Genomic DNA, 17,242 nt, shown 5'->3' with positions numbered 1-17,242 from the left:
TCGACGTCATTTTTCTTATGTAACGCACGCAAAGTGTACGGCACAACGCACAAGCGCCAGCAGTGATCCGAGTGGCAACGACCTGTTTTCTTGCGCCTTCTACAATCCCACCAGATACGCCGTAAAATCAGTTTCTTCCAACGTGGCTACGATCGGATTGGTGACCTCTGGTGACCGGCTTGGTGCCACGTGTAACGATGCTCGGTAGGGCCACGCTTGCGATTGCTGGCCGCGCTGCAAAACAGTACGCACTCGCGGTGCGCTCCCTTGGTACCACCGCGTCCAGAGCCCACGATGACCACGGACCGGGAGCGACGGGTGGCGGCGGCGGTGTGGCTCCGAACCAGGAGCTGCAGCTAACGTATCTGACCGAGGAAGACAAACAGGGCATCGCGGTGCTCGGCTTGAATCGCCCGACGGCGCGCAACTCTTTCAGCAAAACCCTCGTCACACAGCTGCTCGACGCGATCGAGCTGCTGACGCACGACAAAAACGTGCGTGTCGTGATCGTGCGTAGCCTGGTACCGGGTGTGTTCTGTGCCGGAGCGGATCTCAAGGAACGGGCCACCTTTACGCCGCAGGAGGTGAGCCGGTTCGTGTCGAAACTGCGTCAGATGATGGTGAACATTGAGCAGATGCCAACACCGGTGGTGGCCGCGATCGACGGGGCCGCACTCGGTGGTGGGCTCGAGATGGCACTCGCCTGCGATATGCGTGTCGTAGCCACGAACGCGAAGCTGGGCCTGGTCGAAACGAAGCTCGGAATAATTCCGGGCGCGGGTGGAACCCAACGCTTGCCGCGCATCCTCAATCCGGCCCTCGCGAAGGAGCTTATCTTTACCGCCCGTCAGTTCAGTGGCGAGGAAGCGAAAGCCCTCGGCATCGTGAACCACGCGGTTCAACCGAACGACACGGGCGACGCGGCGTACCGTCGCGCCCTTGAACTGGCGATGGAAATCGTACCCAACGGTCCGGTCGGCGTGCGCATGGCAAAGAAGGCGATCGACAAGGGCCTCCAGGTGGACCTTGCCACGGCGTACGCGATCGAGGAAGCGTGCTACGCACAGGTCATCCCGACCAAGGACCGCCTCGAAGGGTTACGGGCCTTTGCGGAGAAGCGGAAGCCAAACTTTATCGGCGAATAAAACGGCGGCGGCAGGTGGCCCCTTCGCAACGGGACCATGTACGACCATGATGACTCAACCGCTCGAGAACTCGGCTCGCTGTGATAGGTGGTAACACAGGAAACGTGCATTTATATTCCCTCGTATATTAACCTCGATCATTCGTGGATCACATTTTGCTTCTGTAACTCAAAGTTACTGATTTTTGTTGTTTTTTCGTTACAAAATAATACAATTGTCCTAATAGAGTGTACCGTTACGAATAAAGGCAGAGGGATTGACAACATTCCAATCCTTTTTCCGTCGCGTGCCGATCAGTGCCGTTGTTTCCGTTCATTGTTGCAGCTCCAAAAGTTCCACCAACTGAGCCATGGTGTCGTCCGGTGACGTGACACGATGGCCGACGGTCTGCGGATGACTGTAGATCTCGTAATCGTTGCCTCCCGGGTCGGTTTTATCGCCGAAGAAGTGAATCTCCCGAAATGCCTTTTTTCGCTTGAATACGTGACGCAAGCAAAATGTTTTGTCCCATCCGGCCGGGAACACGTCGAAGCTGATCTGCCCACCGATGGAGTAGGTAAGGTCCACTGCGGGAAACTCAACCTGCAATCGCTCGATCATCGTCTGTCGTATACGGTGCACTGCGTCGTACGCGTAAAACTCTTTGCGCTCCGCCACCGAACAGTTGCGTCCGATTGGACTCACGTTGATCAACCCGTTGCGGAACTCGATGAACGTGCCGCGTTTGATCGGAATATCCAAGTCGGCGATATACCGCAGGCAGTAGTTGATGAATCGCTTCAGAACGTCCTCGCCGAGATGCTGGACGATCGACGCTTTGCCCACTTCTTGGCCGGCTTCGTACTGAACCAGCCCGTTCTCCGGGAACACGTAGTCGAACTTGGTGAGAAACTCCGACCCATTAAGCTGTTCGCGCATTTTCTCCAAATCGGATCCACCGACCACCCCGAGAGTGGCCCGCGGTAACACGTCACGGTAGAGGAATTCTTTCATGTTCTCCTCGATCGCGGCCCGTGGCTCGGTCAGAGTGCCGTCCACGTCGAACAGTATCAAAATTTCATCCCGTTGTAGCTTCATTGTTCCGTGGTTTGCGTCGGAAACGGACAATTTGCTCGGGTGATCGCCACTGATCAACTGAAAATGCGAAAAATGTATTCCGAAAATGACGAAAGCGGAGTAAAAAGTAAACAGACAGCCGGCAGGCTCAAACTGACAGCTGCTGTCAGCCCGTGAGCTTAAAAGTTACGTGCCGCAATGGTCTATTTTGTAAACAAGTGCCGGAACAGAAGTAAAAATTTGTTATGATAAATCCGATTACATTTCTACGACAAATTCCGAGCCGGACGAGCGTTCGGATCGGTGCTCGCGGTAGCAGAACGATGCATCTTCTTTGCCCCGGAGTGCCGTCCCCGAGATGGTGCACCAATCATCCACTTTCGCCGCAAAAACTAGGCCCCTCCAGCAGGTGGACAAATCAAAGCATTGCCGGTTGGCGGTGGCTCAGTTCGAAGAATCCCAGCGATTCCATCGCCACCTCTCCGGTCAACTCAGCCACCTTTGAAGCGGTCTGCTCGGATACTCTGGAATCGCTGTGCGATTATTTCGAAGAGATGGTCGAAGCAACCACTGCGCTCAACCAGGCAGATGTTACCTACAGTGTTGGTATTCGAACGGTTCTTTCGACGCTCTTCTTTACTAATGATCATTTTGCATCATTCCTCCCACCGTAGGATGGTGTGCTGACTGTGAACTTTGGACAGCCGCACGGGACATACGTTATCAACCGGCAATCACCGAACCGACAGATCTGGCTCAGCTCACCGACCAGCGGCCCAAAGCGGTACGATTTTGTCCCGAACAAGCCTGCGGTTAACAGTGGCAGCGGATACTGGCTCTATCGGCACGACGGTGTCACGCTACACGAGCTGCTGCAGGCAGAAGTGAGCCAAATTGCTGGCCGACAACTGAACTTTCTTGCCTTGCCCCACGGTCGACGAGTGATGGACCATGAGGACACTTGAGAACAAAGGCTGGGCTCGGCCAGACGTTCTACAATTGAAAAAAGATAGAGAATAGATCGGTGAATAGGACAGTGTTGAATCAAACATGAGGCAACCGTTTGTTTTTCGTGTTCCATGAGAAACTTAAGCAACTGACAGCTGTTCGAACGTAAACACGAAAGCTCACCACACGCACACATGGAAGACGAAAGCTCCTCTGAAGAGGGGCTACTCAATGGTAAAAACGCGCGCGTATACGGAAATAAGAAAACTGTACCAATTCCTTAGAAAATCATCGAATCGATCATTTTTCTTGCTAAATCCAGCTCAATCAACGCGATTTGAAATAAATGATCGCAAAATTAACACAGCGCACGTCAAAACTAACAACCGTGTGCCGCCAATGCAATCAAAACCACGTTGGAACAACAGAGCGCCTTCGCTTATCAAGTCCGCCGTTACTGGGCTTCGGGTTTGTTTAATGCACCATTGGGATTTTATTACTCACCCGGTTTATCTATGGCTATAAATACACCGTACAAGAAGCTGAAAAAAAGACAATGGCGTCAATTTAGTGATTAATAACACGGCCATTCAATTTGAAAATTAGGTACATTAATATTAAGAACCAACTACAGATGTGGATAATCATAGTTTCATTTCTAATCAGATCATTGAATAAAGTAGGCATTACGTTTCATGAAGTAGAATCATAGAACAACGAATGACCCTTTGGAGCCCTCCTAATGGTAAAGGATTTTGTTTTATTGTTTGCCACATAATAAAGTCGCCCGACATGCCCCGTAAATTACCGCTATCCTTCGCAGACTAGTTTTCATTTTCCAACGACACGCTCCCAACAGTGATCGTTGGTCTCGAGCGCCATGAAATTAAACCCCGGCAGTGCCTGATCTTTTATCGTACGGTATTGCTCACACCTACGGGCACAACCTAGGGCTGATCCTGATTTTCTTCCTCTCCAGCCTACCTAGTGGTTACACAATCGCCAGCCTCTACATGCTGGCGCGGCGGACCGTTTGTCGTCGTGGAAGTTTTGTTGAATTGTTCCCCTCTTTCGCTTGCTTCATTTCGACTCCGAAACCATGGCCGTTTGCATTTATGCAACATCCCTCCCACCTACACGGACCGGTCGATCTTGGGAGACCGGCCGCCGACTGCAGCCCGTTTTCTATTTTTAGCAAATATGCCAAAATCTAAGCCCACGCAGCGCGTTTCGTCCACCTGGCAGCTGTAATTTTCTAGCCAAATGATTGCTTCCGTTCAATGTGGTCCTGTCTGGCATTTCTGTCACCTTCACTCACTTGATGATCGGCGGTGATTGCATAATACAGCAAGTCGATCGAAAACGCGATCGACACTACCAGACTGATGCTGCAGCCAAAATTTGGGACACGGCGTAGACAAAACTTGTTTTGGCACCGACGGCACGCTCGTGGGGACTTTTGGCCGAAACGGATCTGTGGTCGCCCTGTTTGTTACGGTTTAGATATTGTACTATTAACTATTATCTATTATCTGTACGGTAGGGCACTCCGAGAATGCTGGAGATTGTTTCGGTCCGCCTACAAGCTGCTTAATGTTTGTCTCCTGCCAGTGACGTCCACGATCAAACGTGCCTGATTGTTCCCCAAGACCCCCTCGCCACATTGTGCCACGATTAAACGTGCCAGAAGTTGTACACACCAGATGGAAAGAGGTCGGCGAGTCTCTGCAGGTGGTGACGGTTTGATAAGGAGAGTAAGTCCCCTGCCTAGCGAAAGCATCGTCCTACCGTCGTCTAACTTGTTTGGCAAGCCTGTTTAGAGGTGTTCAAGGTCGAACACTCCGTTTCACAGCATAGCCAACGATACTGTCTCGTGATCGCGAATGAGGTTTCAATAAAAAACGGCAAAGAAGCTACACTGACTGTATCGATTGTTGCGTGGCAATTTAAACTCGCCTAAAACGAGAACCAAGAAACAAATATCAACGCCCAGTTTCCATGTGCCTGCCGATATCAAACGTACATAACGGACACAAGTGTGTCACGCTTTCCTTATGGCTCTGATGTGACACTGATGCCCTCATTCGGTGGAAACATTGCGCCCCGCAAAAAAGAAGGAACTAAACTGCAAAATGCACTCCAGCAAAGGCTATCGGTCATTTCATCGGAACCGGTCACCGGACTGGCCGCAAATGGGGGAATCCTGTTGACCACCGATCGATAAGCAGACCCGATAGACATCGGCGCACCTCGAACATATCTTGAGCGTATCGATCGATTAGATTGCTCGCCTGTCGCTCTGCCTCGGCCACCGTGACCACCCGGTGATGCGTTATGCGTCCGTACGACCGGTTTCCGTACCGGTCTTCTGTAACAGTTGCCAGACCATCGATAAGATCCGCGTCATCCGCGTAAGGAGTCTTCCGGGCCGCCACTGGAACGTGTGAATCCGAGGATTGCGCACGGGGGAATCACCACCGAACCAATTCGAACAGCACTTCCTCCTTCCACGCCTATCGTTTTCACTGTCGAAGAGATGCACTTGGGTAACTTGGGTGGCCAAACGCAAGATTCGGCCGGAAACGGTGCACTTACGTCATCCAGTCCCGGAAGGGGCCGGTAAATTTTGGCACCGGGGGGTGGGACCTCCTGGAACCCGGGGCGGGTTCATTGACCTGGCGCAATAAGCAGCGCATTCAATTATTGTTCATTTTAGCTCCTCACGATGATCGCGCCGTAACTCGACGAGATGCATTCGTTTCTTCGTTCCGTGCACTCTGGCAAACCTTGTTGCCAAACCTTTCATCTAGCATTTCGGCCCCAGACGGCAACAGTGAAAGGGAAAGCCCCGACAAGTACTCCGTGCCCCGTCGGAGAATATCCCAATCGAGCTCGCCTAACCTGCTCCTGGGACGACGTGAATAGGGCCACAGAGACCCAACCTATAAGGTTTCTGATGCGCACTTGCGGAGCAATAGAAAGAGACCAGCGGAAGACCAGCGCCCTTTGCGAGACATTCGGCTCGGGTTTATCGTGTCAATCTTGCCATTTGAATGCTGCAACCCCGTGTCGTTCGGGACCTATAGGCGGACCCATTTGAGCTGAGCATAGCGGTGGGACTGAGCTCATGTTGCAGCCGATCGTGGTTAGGTAACCGTGAAACTTTTTCCGCCCAACTACACGCGGCTCGAAACGCTTCAGAAGCAATAGGAACCAGTTTGCGTCTTCCTATCTTTGGTGGGCTCAGAGCAGCTGCAGGACTTTAAAGCGGGTTCATCAACCTTTGGCATCGGTTGGGCCACAGTTTCTTCCCCCTTAAAATGGACAGTGCAATGACTGTGAGAGATGAGCAATTTTTTGTTTCTAGATTATAAAACACTTCCTCCGTGCCTTTAGTGAGCCATGCCGTGGCCTCGCTGCCCTTTTAGTGCCCCCCGCCCGCTGTAACGACCTGCGCAACCCATTGTCGAGAGGGTCCATCACGGGGTGTCATTTGTAATACCGCCCCTATTGCCGCCGCCGTCGTCGACACACGACACGACATGTGGTGCAGCAATCTCCTCGCACTTCACACGCCGCAGAAAGCGCGCAGATTTTCGAGGGCCTCGCCACGGACCTTTCATAACCGCGCGCGGCGTGGCTCAAGTGGCCCCCAATACCGCCGGCGGGTCGGTGATACGTTCTAAATTGGTTCCGCATGATCGCGCACCGCCGATGGCTCGGCTAATCCCTTTCAATTGTGGCTCTCTGCCCCCACCCCCCGGGTCACTTTTGCTTCCTGCAACGGACCTGTTGTGTTCTGGTTGTGTGCGCCATTCTTCTTGCCGCTGGCGGAACATGGCTGAAAACTTGAATGCTACGGCTCGATCGAACGGTAAACAGTGCGGGCGGAGGCCCCACGGTCTGGGACGTGGTCGGGCCGAAAGAAGTCAGTCCACGGTGGGGTTTTTCTTATCACATCCACTTAAAGTATATTTCTTGCTTGCCCTGGCCTTTGGTTGATCATCGAGCTTACTAAAGAGCGCTTTGCACGCTTCCTTGGCCAACAGAAATGTCGTCACTGATTGCTGTCGTCAGTCTGCAGTTACTCTTGTCTACTTTGTTGTTTTTTGAGAAGTGATTCGAATCAGCATAAACTGTTGGACATTCGAAGACTTCAGGTAGGAGGGCTGCGCCATTTAGCTCCTATCGAGAACGCCCAAAAGTGCACTCCTTTCGCCAGGATGTGGAGCGTGACGTGTCCACCGCCAACACCACCGACGGACCATGAAAACAATGCAAACATGGCCGACACGGATCCGCCAAACTCGGGCACACTTTTTATTGGCACCCCCAGTAGGCGTTCCTCGACATATGTGTGTGTGCGCTACCGAGGAGCTACAACACCACCGATCCAGGAAGGGAAAGGAGGAAAAATGTCAAGGCTAACGAGATAAAAGTGAAAAGTGGTGACAGGCACACCAACTGGACCGACCGAGGCTTAAACGCACCTGATGCGACTATATAGCGGGAGTCCTCAGCCAGTCTGTGAACTGAAATTATAATCTCACAAACCGTTGGTGTGGTAGTTCTCGCACGCTACGGAGGCCATCGAAATCGAAACCTGTCTTGGCACACCCGGGCACAGGAACAGGTTTGCGCGTGCTGTCGGTGGTCCGCTCCGAGCACCCGGTACGATCTGTCGAAATTCTGCACAGCGCCACATAGAACTAGTCCACCAGCGGGTTACTTTCCGTTCTGTGGAACAAAAACTCAAACCAGTCCTGAGCGCGGAGGATTCGGCACGCGACAGTGCCACGTTGCAGAGCGTGGTGGGTCGATGATTTGGTCGGCCGAATTGGATTCCAGTAGATCGGGAGTAGAGTTTTTAAAGCGTTATTTTCTGTTACGTCATCGGGGTCATTTGCATGAACTAATGATCCCAATTTAGTGACGATTGCGCAGCTTCCGATCGCTCCACCGTAAAACTGTTTGCTCGCGTGCATAGCAAATTAAGCGCCCCACAAATGCACACACAAACTGCCCGATGGCATTGTAAAGTAGTAACTACGGTTGGGTGAGTTAACATCCATGAAAATGATCGATTTAAAAACCCCGTAAACCAGCCGGTAGCACATGACCGGACGTGATCCGCAAGTTCGCAAACGAATCCCGATACACGGAACACCGAACACCGAGCACAACCAATATTGTTTATGAGCCCCCGAAGGTTTATGACACTCCGAAAGGTGCCGCCGGGAGCAATGATCATAAAACACAGAATCAACAAAGCAGCGGTAACTGGAACTCTGGAACCAAAAATACATCATTATCACCTCATCGTCAGCGCGAGAGGACACAAGACTAGGGGCCGCGGGAATTTAATCGATTGGCGTCAGCCATCTCATGACCAAATGCCGCTGCCACCCCGTCATGACCATTGGCCATCCAAAATATTAGTTAATTGTATTTTCTGTACTTCCTTCTGACTGCCACACCCGGGGTTGGCTTGATGGCGATCGGCACGGCCAGAGTTGGGTAAATTACGGCCGGGAAATTATGCCCGCGATCGTCGAACACGCACACCACCCCCAGTGGTGGAGACCCACACAGGTCCGCCCTCGGGCAGCCCGGGTACGTGACTGGAACTTGTTATGGGCCTGCGGCTGGGGGGCTAAAAAACCCACCGGGCGATGTTAAACCGTTATCCGTTAGGCCGCCCGTGCCCGATTGCGTGGTCGCCCGTGCGGCATACGAGAACCTGCGGAGAGAAAGCTTCCACCCACCTGGACTGGAAGGAAGGAAGTGCAGTGGCCGCTCGATGCAACAACTTTACGAACTGAGAAGTTGCGTAGCTTCTTCCCGTCTTGGTAGCCGTTATTGGCAAATATTGTTGGTCCTTATTCTGAAGGTTTAGGTTTTGTAAGAAAATAATATTGCCGACGTTGGCCAGCTCCTCGCACGTCGGGTGTGGCCTTGAACGGGTGGCCAAATAATATGGCCGCCGTGCTTTAAAAAGTAAAAGTTCGAAGCAGAAGCATGAAAAATCGAAGCCAATTTCCTTTCGATTCCTGCTTCCTGAATCGGGACCCCACAAAAAGAGCTCCATAACCGAGGGACCACGGAGAGTGTGCGGTGGTAGAGAAAGTTCATCTGCATCGCTGCGCGCCTGTTGTGTCAGAGGCGTAGTTCCGTAATCTGAAAAATCATGTGTTCGGGTGAGGTAATAACCGACCGCTGGTCATCCGGACAGGGTATGCGCGCACTAATGGAAATTTTCTTTCGCCAATGAAATGCATCTTCAGTTGCACCGTGCATCCGATCGCTCTCGAGAGAAACCGGATTGGTAGTCGTGTTTTGTTATCAATAAAAAGAAAGCACTAATACTTTATTCACATATACATATATAATTTCTTCCGGGCTTCAGCCCACAGGTGGCCCGCGAAATATGAGCTTAACGCGATCGGCACGCGATCGCGACCGCAAACGTTTGTGCATCTCCTCTTACACGGGAGCGCCCAGCATCGTTGCCACATTCACTCATGCACAAACAGCAGCGCCACGTGCGCCTTTTATGGTTTTTTTTGTTGTTGTACAATTTTTGGCCTAAATTTAGTGGTGATCATCGGTTTACCGAAAACAGATCGCAAAGTATCCTACCGAAACAGCAGACTACGAGAGCAAAGAAATCATCTAAATGTACCAACAACGATTGGCCGATTTCGTTCAGATCAGATTGATCGGTCGCAATATTTTGACCACACACCCCATTGCGTATGCTGCGCCCTGTGTGCGGCGCATGTGTGTGTGCGATTATAATAAACACGTTGATGACGATGGGCAGAGTGATGATAGTGGTGATAACGACGATGACTGTGATGCAGCGCGGCGGTGGTGGTGCCGCTTATCAACGTCGATTGGGATCGGACCAATCTTCGGGACCCCCCTACACACACACACACACGCGCGCGGGTACATTGGTGCAAATTTTACACCTTGGCTGCTGACGGCACTTTTGCGGACGTGGACAATGCTGACAACAATATGCGGTGACGCTTCACAGATGACGACCGTCTCACCGTCTCGAAACACTGAATGGGCGGCCCTTCTATTGCACAGCTCTCGTTCATATAAGTGGACCCCACCGGGTCAGGGGGTGTAAAAGCAAAAAACGGGTATAATATAAGCAATAATCTAGAACTAACTTAGCGATCTTCCAAGTGATGTAGCCGCGTTCGCATCTTGAATCGAGGTCCATGGTCTCTCGATCCTCGATCCTTTGCTTTTCGACAACCTTTTCGAAAAGTTTAACATGTTACCGTTTTTGATTACCGTCTCATATCGACTCCATTAAGTAAACATCTAGTGAGATAAAAAGGGAGGATTTCATCTCGCTCGTCGGCAGCAGGGAAAGCGACAGCGGTTCGTTCGAAAACAGGATCGCGCAGCATAAAACGGGTTAGGATTGGCCGCGAATTGGCGGCCAAGCGTCGGGGAGAGGGAAAGGATTGCGCACGAAAGGATAAAACTTAACATAAGTCCCCACTCGACTCGACTCGACTCGACTCTGCTCTACTCGACCGTAACGGATTTGGCGAGATTCCGCGGACAGTCGACGTTGCACCCGCGGAGCACCGCAATGTGGTACGAGAGCAGCTGCATCGGGATGACGGTCAGTATGCCCTGCAGGCAGTCGACGGTGCGCGGAATCTCGAGCGCCTTCGACGCGAACGCGTTCGTCTCCTGGTCGCCCTCCTCGCAGATGATGATCGGGCGGCCCTCGCGCGCCGTCACCTGCTGGAGCGCGTTCATGCACTTCTGGTGCACCGGGTCGCGCATGATGATCATCACGATCGGCATCGTGTCGTCGACGAGGGCCAGCGGTCCGTGTTTCAGCTCGCCCGCCATAATGCCCTCGCTGTGCATGTACGTCAGTTCCTTCACCTTCAGCGCCCCCTCCATGCAGGTGGCAAAATTGTAGCCGCGGCCCATGATCAGCAGCGACTTCTGCTGGTACAGATCCTGCGCAATCTCCAGCACCTTCCGGTCGAGCTGGAGCACCTGCTTGATGTGCGTATCGAGCATGCCGAGCCCCTCGATGATCTCGAGCCGGCGCGACTGCAGCGAAAGGCGGTCCTCGCTCATGACCAGCGCAAACATGACGAGCGAAATGAACTGCGAGGTGTACGCCTTGGTCGACGCAACGCCAATCTCGGGCCCCGCGTTCACGTGCACCCCGCAGTGCGACTCGCGGCAGATCGAGCTGCCGACCGTGTTGGTGATGCCGACGATCAGGGCTCCGCGCTGCTTGCAGTACCGCAGCGCCATCAGCGTGTCGGCCGTTTCGCCCGACTGCGAGATGAAGAAGCACACGTCGTCCCGGTAGATGGGCGTGTTCCGGTCGAGGAAGTCCGACGCCAGCTCCACCATCACCGGCAGCTCCGTCAGCTCCTCGAGCAGCTGGCGCGTCGCCACGGCACTGTGGTACGAGGTGCCGCACGCGATCAGCATCAGCCGCCGGCAGCGCTTGATCTCCGGAATGTAGTCCTTGATGCCGCCGAGCGTCACCTTCTTGCTCTCGAAGTTCACCCGGCCGCGCATCGTGTTGACCACCGATTCCGGCTGCTCGAAGATTTCCTTCTGCATAAAGTACCGATAGTTGCCCTTCATGATCTGCTGGATCTCCATCTTGAGCGTCGTGATCTCGCGCGCGTGCGGATCGTCCAGGCTCTTCTTCAGCCGGTGGATCCCGAGCGCACCGTCCTTGACCGCCGCCACATCGTCGTCCTCCAGGTAGATGACCCGGTTCGTGTGCTCGATCACTGCCGACGCGTCCGACGCGAAGAAGTACTCCACCTCCTCGCCCGGGTTGATAAAGTCGGCCGTATTGTCCGGCGTCGGCGGCTCCACCTGCACGTTTCCGACCGACCCGTGCCGAGGGCCCTTCCCGTACAGGATCGGCACGTGGTTGGTGGCGAGGCTCGTCTTCGCCTTGATGCCCACCAGCAGCGGGGAACCGCGGCGCGTCACGACGCACTCGCCCGGGAAGTGTTTCGATTTGAAGGCCAGCGCGAACGCACCCTCCAGCTGCTGGATCACCTGCTCGACCAGCTCGCGGAACGAGTAGTTCGGGTGCTGCTTCCACAGGTGGTGCACCAGCTTGGCGATCGCTTCCGTGTCGGTGTCGGACTCGAACGCGTACCCGCGCAGCTCCAGGAACTTCTTGATGTCCTTATAGTTCGTGACGATGCCGTTGTGCACCACGACGAACGCATTGCCGTCGTCGCTGCGCTGCGGGTGCGAGTTGAGCTCGCTCGGAGCGCCGTGCGTCGCCCAGCGGGTGTGCGCGATACCGACGTGCGTGGCGCACGCCTCGCCGAACTCGACTTCCTTGGCCGCCGCGTGGATTGCTTCCTCCAGCACCTTCACCTTGCCGGTGCGCTTAAACATCAGGATGCCGGCGTCCGGCGTCATCCCGTCGACGGCCACACCCGCCGAATCGTAGCCACGGTACTCGAGCCGCTTCAGCCCATTCAGCAGCAGCTCCAGCACCTCGCGCCGCGACTTGGGCGTGAGGAAGTTGAGGTACGCAAAAATGCCACACATTGTCCGTCCGTTCGGATGAGTCAGATCAGTACCGAAACACACTCACAGTGTCCACCGGGGCTGTACGCTTCCTACGAGGCTCACAACAACGACCGGACACAGAAACGGCACACGGACGGATGGACAAACACACGACGAACGCACGAACGAGCCGACTGTGGTCACGCAACACGGAAACCAGACTACGTACACACACACAGACACGAAGACGAGCGGGGCGGGCGGGCGGGGGGTGGCCAGTGGCTGGAGCTGGTCCGGGGGAGAACTGGCTGGTGTTGTTGCCGCGAAAACGAAACGCTGAAGACTGAACCGTGCGCTCGGTGGGCGACAGAGGTTTATTGTTGGCGCCCACCGGTCGTGCTGTCCGTGGTGGTGGTGGGTTCGTGCCCAACTCCCTCTCACTTTCGCTCTCGCTCCCTCGCACACGGTGCTGCTACGCTCTTTTCTCTCGCTTTTGTGAGGGGAATGCGTATCGCGCGGTGGCCCCCCGACTGGGCGCGCGGTCTGTGTTGGTGTTGGACTGGTTCCTGCTGCGCGGTTCGCTTTGCGGCTTGTTGTGGCCAGACCGGGCGAAAGCGAAGAAAGGAACCGGCAGTGTGTGTGGAGTGGTTCGTGATCGTGGCACGGCACGACCCCCCCACCCTCGCGGTCGGTCCAAAATCGAAGATCGATGCACAAAACGCAGTCGATCGGTGGCCGGATTGGTGGCGCAAATTGCAGTTTTGGGTGCCGCAACCGGCGGAGCAACTTTCACCGATTGGACCACTGCCTCAATCTGTTCGGGTCGCAACCGACCGGGAGACACCTCTGAACTTTACCCGAACCACCCACCGAGGGGCCGTTTGTTGACGTGTCCCGTTTCGCGTTGGCAACTCGAACGTGGAGGATGCTGATGATGCGGATGAGCCACCTCGTACTCTCGTTCTTCGGAACGTTCTCGTGAAGCTTTTGGCCGTCAATAAACCGTTTACGCGGGTAACTAATGCCGGGACACGCCACGACAACACATCATTCGGATATCCGTCGACACCTACGCATTCCACAGGCCACAACACCAATCAGTGAGTTGGGGAAGTGTCCTCTGTATCCCGTGGCGTGTTACTTTGATCCACAACAGTGCGCACGAGAACCCTTTGTTTTTCTGATCGTACAATTTTCCTGTTTTCCGCTTGTTGTTTTCACGTTTGCTAAGGAGCAAAATGAGCAAAGCCCCAAAAGTGTCAGCTGACTGTCAAAACCGTGAGGTGAATTTTGCTGTGGTGAGTTTCCGGTCTCGGCCGCGCGTAAACAAACGATTGCATGGTTAGTGATGCATAAAAAATATATTTTTTGAAAGAGTTGCCTCTACAGTACGAGGTTTTGTGTGCTTTGCGAGTTACGGGCTTTTATATGATTCGGTTCACTTATGGGAGGACTTGTGGATAGAAACGGTACGAACCGAAGTCGATTCTATATGAAGGCATCAATTTATGTAGCCTTTCGACATCAACCGGAAACAGCCCCGAACTATCGACGATCAATCTCTTTAGCAAAGGAAACTTTTCCGGTATCTGGTCAACATCCTTGTAATTCATCTTCAAGCGTCGACGATGTAGCCGTTGGCGATGAAAAAGTTGTGTTAATTGAACATCACGATTATAAGCCTTAGTTACTGTCCCTGATGCTTACCGTAGCAAAACTTAGTGTCAAGCACCGAACGTTATTGCGATGAAGGAAGCTAATGCTGTCAGCGTTACGTATTTCAAGTTCATCTAAATGTTCCAATCTGTCAATTCTAACAGAATTTTCGGCTGGTGTCTGCGAAAGAAATCAAAGCAATTGAAATGGCGCGTAGCACCAAACATCTTCAAACGCCGATTCAACTTACCTGTTTACGGACGTCCAGTTCTAAGCGTCGAAGACACGAAAATTTCTCGCAGATGAACTCAAAATCCAATGCAATTTGATCAGCAAAATCGTCATATATGGTCTTGATCTCCAGACTGTTCAATTGCGGCGCAGCTTCGAAAAGGTTCTCGAGAAAAACGCGAGTGGGATACATTTCCAATTCAACTGATTCGAGTGATTTGATAGCTCCACGAAACAGTTTTGTGTCCAGTTTTGTGTATTGACTTCTATTCAGATAGGAACACTCTTTTGAGTGTCTGAGAAATGAAAGATGCTGCAAAAAAAACATATTGAGTAAAATATTGTTTTTCTTTCGTTTCATTTGCTTACCCGTAGTTTAGTTAGCTGCGTCAGCGATTCTAAAATCCCTTCTTCCATATTCATCACAAAAAGGTACAGATACGTCAGCTCAGCACAGTGCCTAGTAATGCTTCGAATCCATTCTACTGGAATAGTAAAGTCGACAGAGAGTCTTCGAAGCAAGGAGTGTCTTCGAAAAAAATCATGACTTCTGCTTGAAGCTTTCTTTTCAGTCGTCCCATAACCAGGTTCTTTTATGGTTAAATCCTCTAGATGTGGGAACGTTAGCTCGAAAAATTGAAAGAAATAGGTTGGATAGAACCAATACACGTGAGCGAGTTTTAACTGCCCGCTCACGTATCTCCATATTTCCAGATCACTTTCTATCCCACAGCTCATGTAAAGACTCTGCAAATTTGCGACATTCATTCGGAAGCAATCAAATAGATTGCTTTGATATCGGTCCAGTTTGAGGCATTTTAGCTTCGTTAAAACTTGGGGGAATGGTCTTGGGGAATCGGGAATGGGGAATTTAATGCCAATTGCAATGCATAAATCTTGTAGCTCAGGAACTTCCAGAAGAATCAACCGTAATTCTTCGAGAGTTAATCCATTACCAACTTTCAACCTTCGAACAGGAAGCTTCAACGTTTGCAGAAACCGTGATAAGCGTTTAAACGGAGCTTTGCTGCGGAAACCCAGCTGATGAATATTGCGATAGGGCCTTTTGATGTTGAGCAAAGTTTTCCAAGTTGCACCACAAAGCAAGAACCACACACGGTCCATCCTTCGGCCGGAAAAAGTAACTTTGGCCCACCGACGGCACACAAGGGACGCTAACTTCAACTCGTACAAATCGAGGTGATCAAAAATCTGCTCTAAAACCTGCCATAAACAAACATTTGTTAATTAGTTACATTCGTTTGATGTTGTGAATCACTTACTTCATCGGGCAAATCGTTTAGGTTCATGTTTTTCACGAATGTTCACTGTGCAAAAATGATTTGTACGATTACGACCTGGATTACGATTAAAAATGATTACGACCGGAAATGATGCCGGCTAGATAAAAGCGGTATTAAAAACCTTTCTGTCAGAATGAGTGTCAAAAGATACGGACGTGTTTGACGTTTCAATTGAATCGATCATCGATCATTTCAAACCCGTTTCGGTTAATATTCTAAAGTGGTTCCACGGTTTCGATTTCGGTTTTGTCTCAGTTATCTGCAGTAAAACTAAATGATCACTGTCAACTATTGTCGCTTATTTTTTAAGGGTCAATTTATTTCGAACATCAACATGGAGTGCATCGGCGATGCCGTTGTTACATTTGTCGGACTGGTACTAAGTTAAGCGCTCTACAAGAAATAATGCGCGCAATGGCATGATCTCTGACGAGCTGTGTGTCCCCGAGTGAGCCGATTGATCTGCGCGTGTCCCTGTGCTCAAGCAGTCGCGCGCACTGCCGATCAACCCAAGCCGGTGCGTGGTCGACGGCGACCTGGTCTGGTCGTTTCTCGAGCTGCCCGCGAACGAAAAGCAGGAGGTGGCGAGAAAGATTGGCACCCGCATCGAGGAGATCTGCGCCGATCTGATGGAGATTGAACACGTGACGCATGCGTTCTGAGCCTCAGACATCAGCCACACAAGATGAGACGAATGGAAACATTACTGACTACCGACGACGGACGGAGTAATAGAGATAGAAATAATAAGTGAGACTCTGCTTTGGATGTGTGTTAGAAGGTTTGTCTCAACGATTCGTATTACGGTCCGCAGGAAATAAGCAACACAATGGTAACGATACAAGTTTATTTATTGAAAGTGTTGCCTCTACAGTACGAGGTTTTGTGTGCTTTGCGAGTTACGGGCTTTTATATGATTCGGTTCACTTATGGGAGGACTTGTGGATAGAAACGGTACGAACCGAAGTCGATTCTATATGAAGGCATCAATTTATGTAGCCTTTCGACATCAACCAGAAACAGCCCGGAAGTATCGACGATCAATCTCTTTAGCAAAGGAAACTTTTCCGGTATCGGGTCAACATCCTTGTAATTCATCTTCAAGCGTCGACGATGTAGCGGTTGGCGATGAAAAAGTTGTGTTGATTGAACATCACGATTATAAGCCTTAGTTACTGTCCCTGATGCTTACCTTGTTAGCACTTAGTGTCAAGCACCGAACGTTATTGCGATGAATGAAGCTAATGCTCTCAGCGTTACGTACTTTAAGTTCCTCTAAATGTTCCAATCTGTCAATTCTAACAGAATTGTCGGCTGGTGTCTGCGAAAGAAATCAAAGCGATTGAAATGACGCGC

General features: G+C 51.8%; 5 protein-coding genes across 5 annotated transcripts; 2 read left to right on the top strand and 3 right to left on the bottom strand.

Annotated features, from left to right (window-relative positions):
* The first annotated feature begins 20 nt into the window (after positions 1 to 20).
* Positions 21 to 1,435, top strand: LOC128269180 (methylglutaconyl-CoA hydratase, mitochondrial-like). Its single transcript, XM_053006567.1, has one exon. The coding sequence runs from the start codon at positions 198 to 200 to the stop codon at positions 1,143 to 1,145; it is 948 nt and encodes a 315-aa protein (XP_052862527.1). The 5' UTR covers positions 21 to 197; the 3' UTR covers positions 1,146 to 1,435.
* Positions 1,263 to 2,285, bottom strand: LOC128269181 (phosphomannomutase). Its single transcript, XM_053006568.1, has one exon. It carries the CDS (start codon positions 2,220 to 2,222, stop codon positions 1,458 to 1,460), a length of 765 nt encoding a protein of 254 aa, XP_052862528.1. The 5' UTR covers positions 2,223 to 2,285; the 3' UTR covers positions 1,263 to 1,457.
* A 122-nt stretch (positions 2,286 to 2,407) lies between these two features.
* LOC128278401 (frataxin homolog, mitochondrial) lies at positions 2,408 to 3,166 on the top strand. The gene is made up of 2 exons (XM_053017129.1): positions 2,408 to 2,803; positions 2,876 to 3,166. Exons 1-2 carry the CDS (start codon positions 2,447 to 2,449, stop codon positions 3,164 to 3,166), a joined length of 648 nt encoding a protein of 215 aa, XP_052873089.1. The 5' UTR covers positions 2,408 to 2,446.
* Positions 3,167 to 9,489: 6,323 nt separating this feature from the next.
* Positions 9,490 to 12,892, bottom strand: LOC128268512 (glutamine--fructose-6-phosphate aminotransferase [isomerizing] 2-like). Its single transcript, XM_053005632.1, has one exon. It carries the CDS (start codon positions 12,732 to 12,734, stop codon positions 10,701 to 10,703), a length of 2,034 nt encoding a protein of 677 aa, XP_052861592.1. The 5' UTR covers positions 12,735 to 12,892; the 3' UTR covers positions 9,490 to 10,700.
* A 1,700-nt stretch (positions 12,893 to 14,592) lies between these two features.
* LOC128278400 (uncharacterized) lies at positions 14,593 to 15,956 on the bottom strand. The gene is made up of 3 exons (XM_053017128.1): positions 15,866 to 15,956; positions 14,952 to 15,806; positions 14,593 to 14,895 (listed from the first exon to the last, which is right to left on the bottom strand). The coding sequence occupies exons 1-3, from the start codon at positions 15,890 to 15,892 to the stop codon at positions 14,593 to 14,595; spliced, it is 1,185 nt and encodes a 394-aa protein (XP_052873088.1). The 5' UTR covers positions 15,893 to 15,956.
* Between the last annotated feature and the right edge of the window lie 1,286 nt (positions 15,957 to 17,242).

This window comes from Anopheles cruzii, chromosome 2 (genome assembly GCF_943734635.1).
Source record: "Anopheles cruzii chromosome 2, idAnoCruzAS_RS32_06, whole genome shotgun sequence".
In the NCBI taxonomy this organism is placed as follows: domain Eukaryota; kingdom Metazoa; phylum Arthropoda; class Insecta; order Diptera; family Culicidae; genus Anopheles; species Anopheles cruzii.
This window is presented reverse-complemented; position numbering and strand designations above follow the sequence as displayed.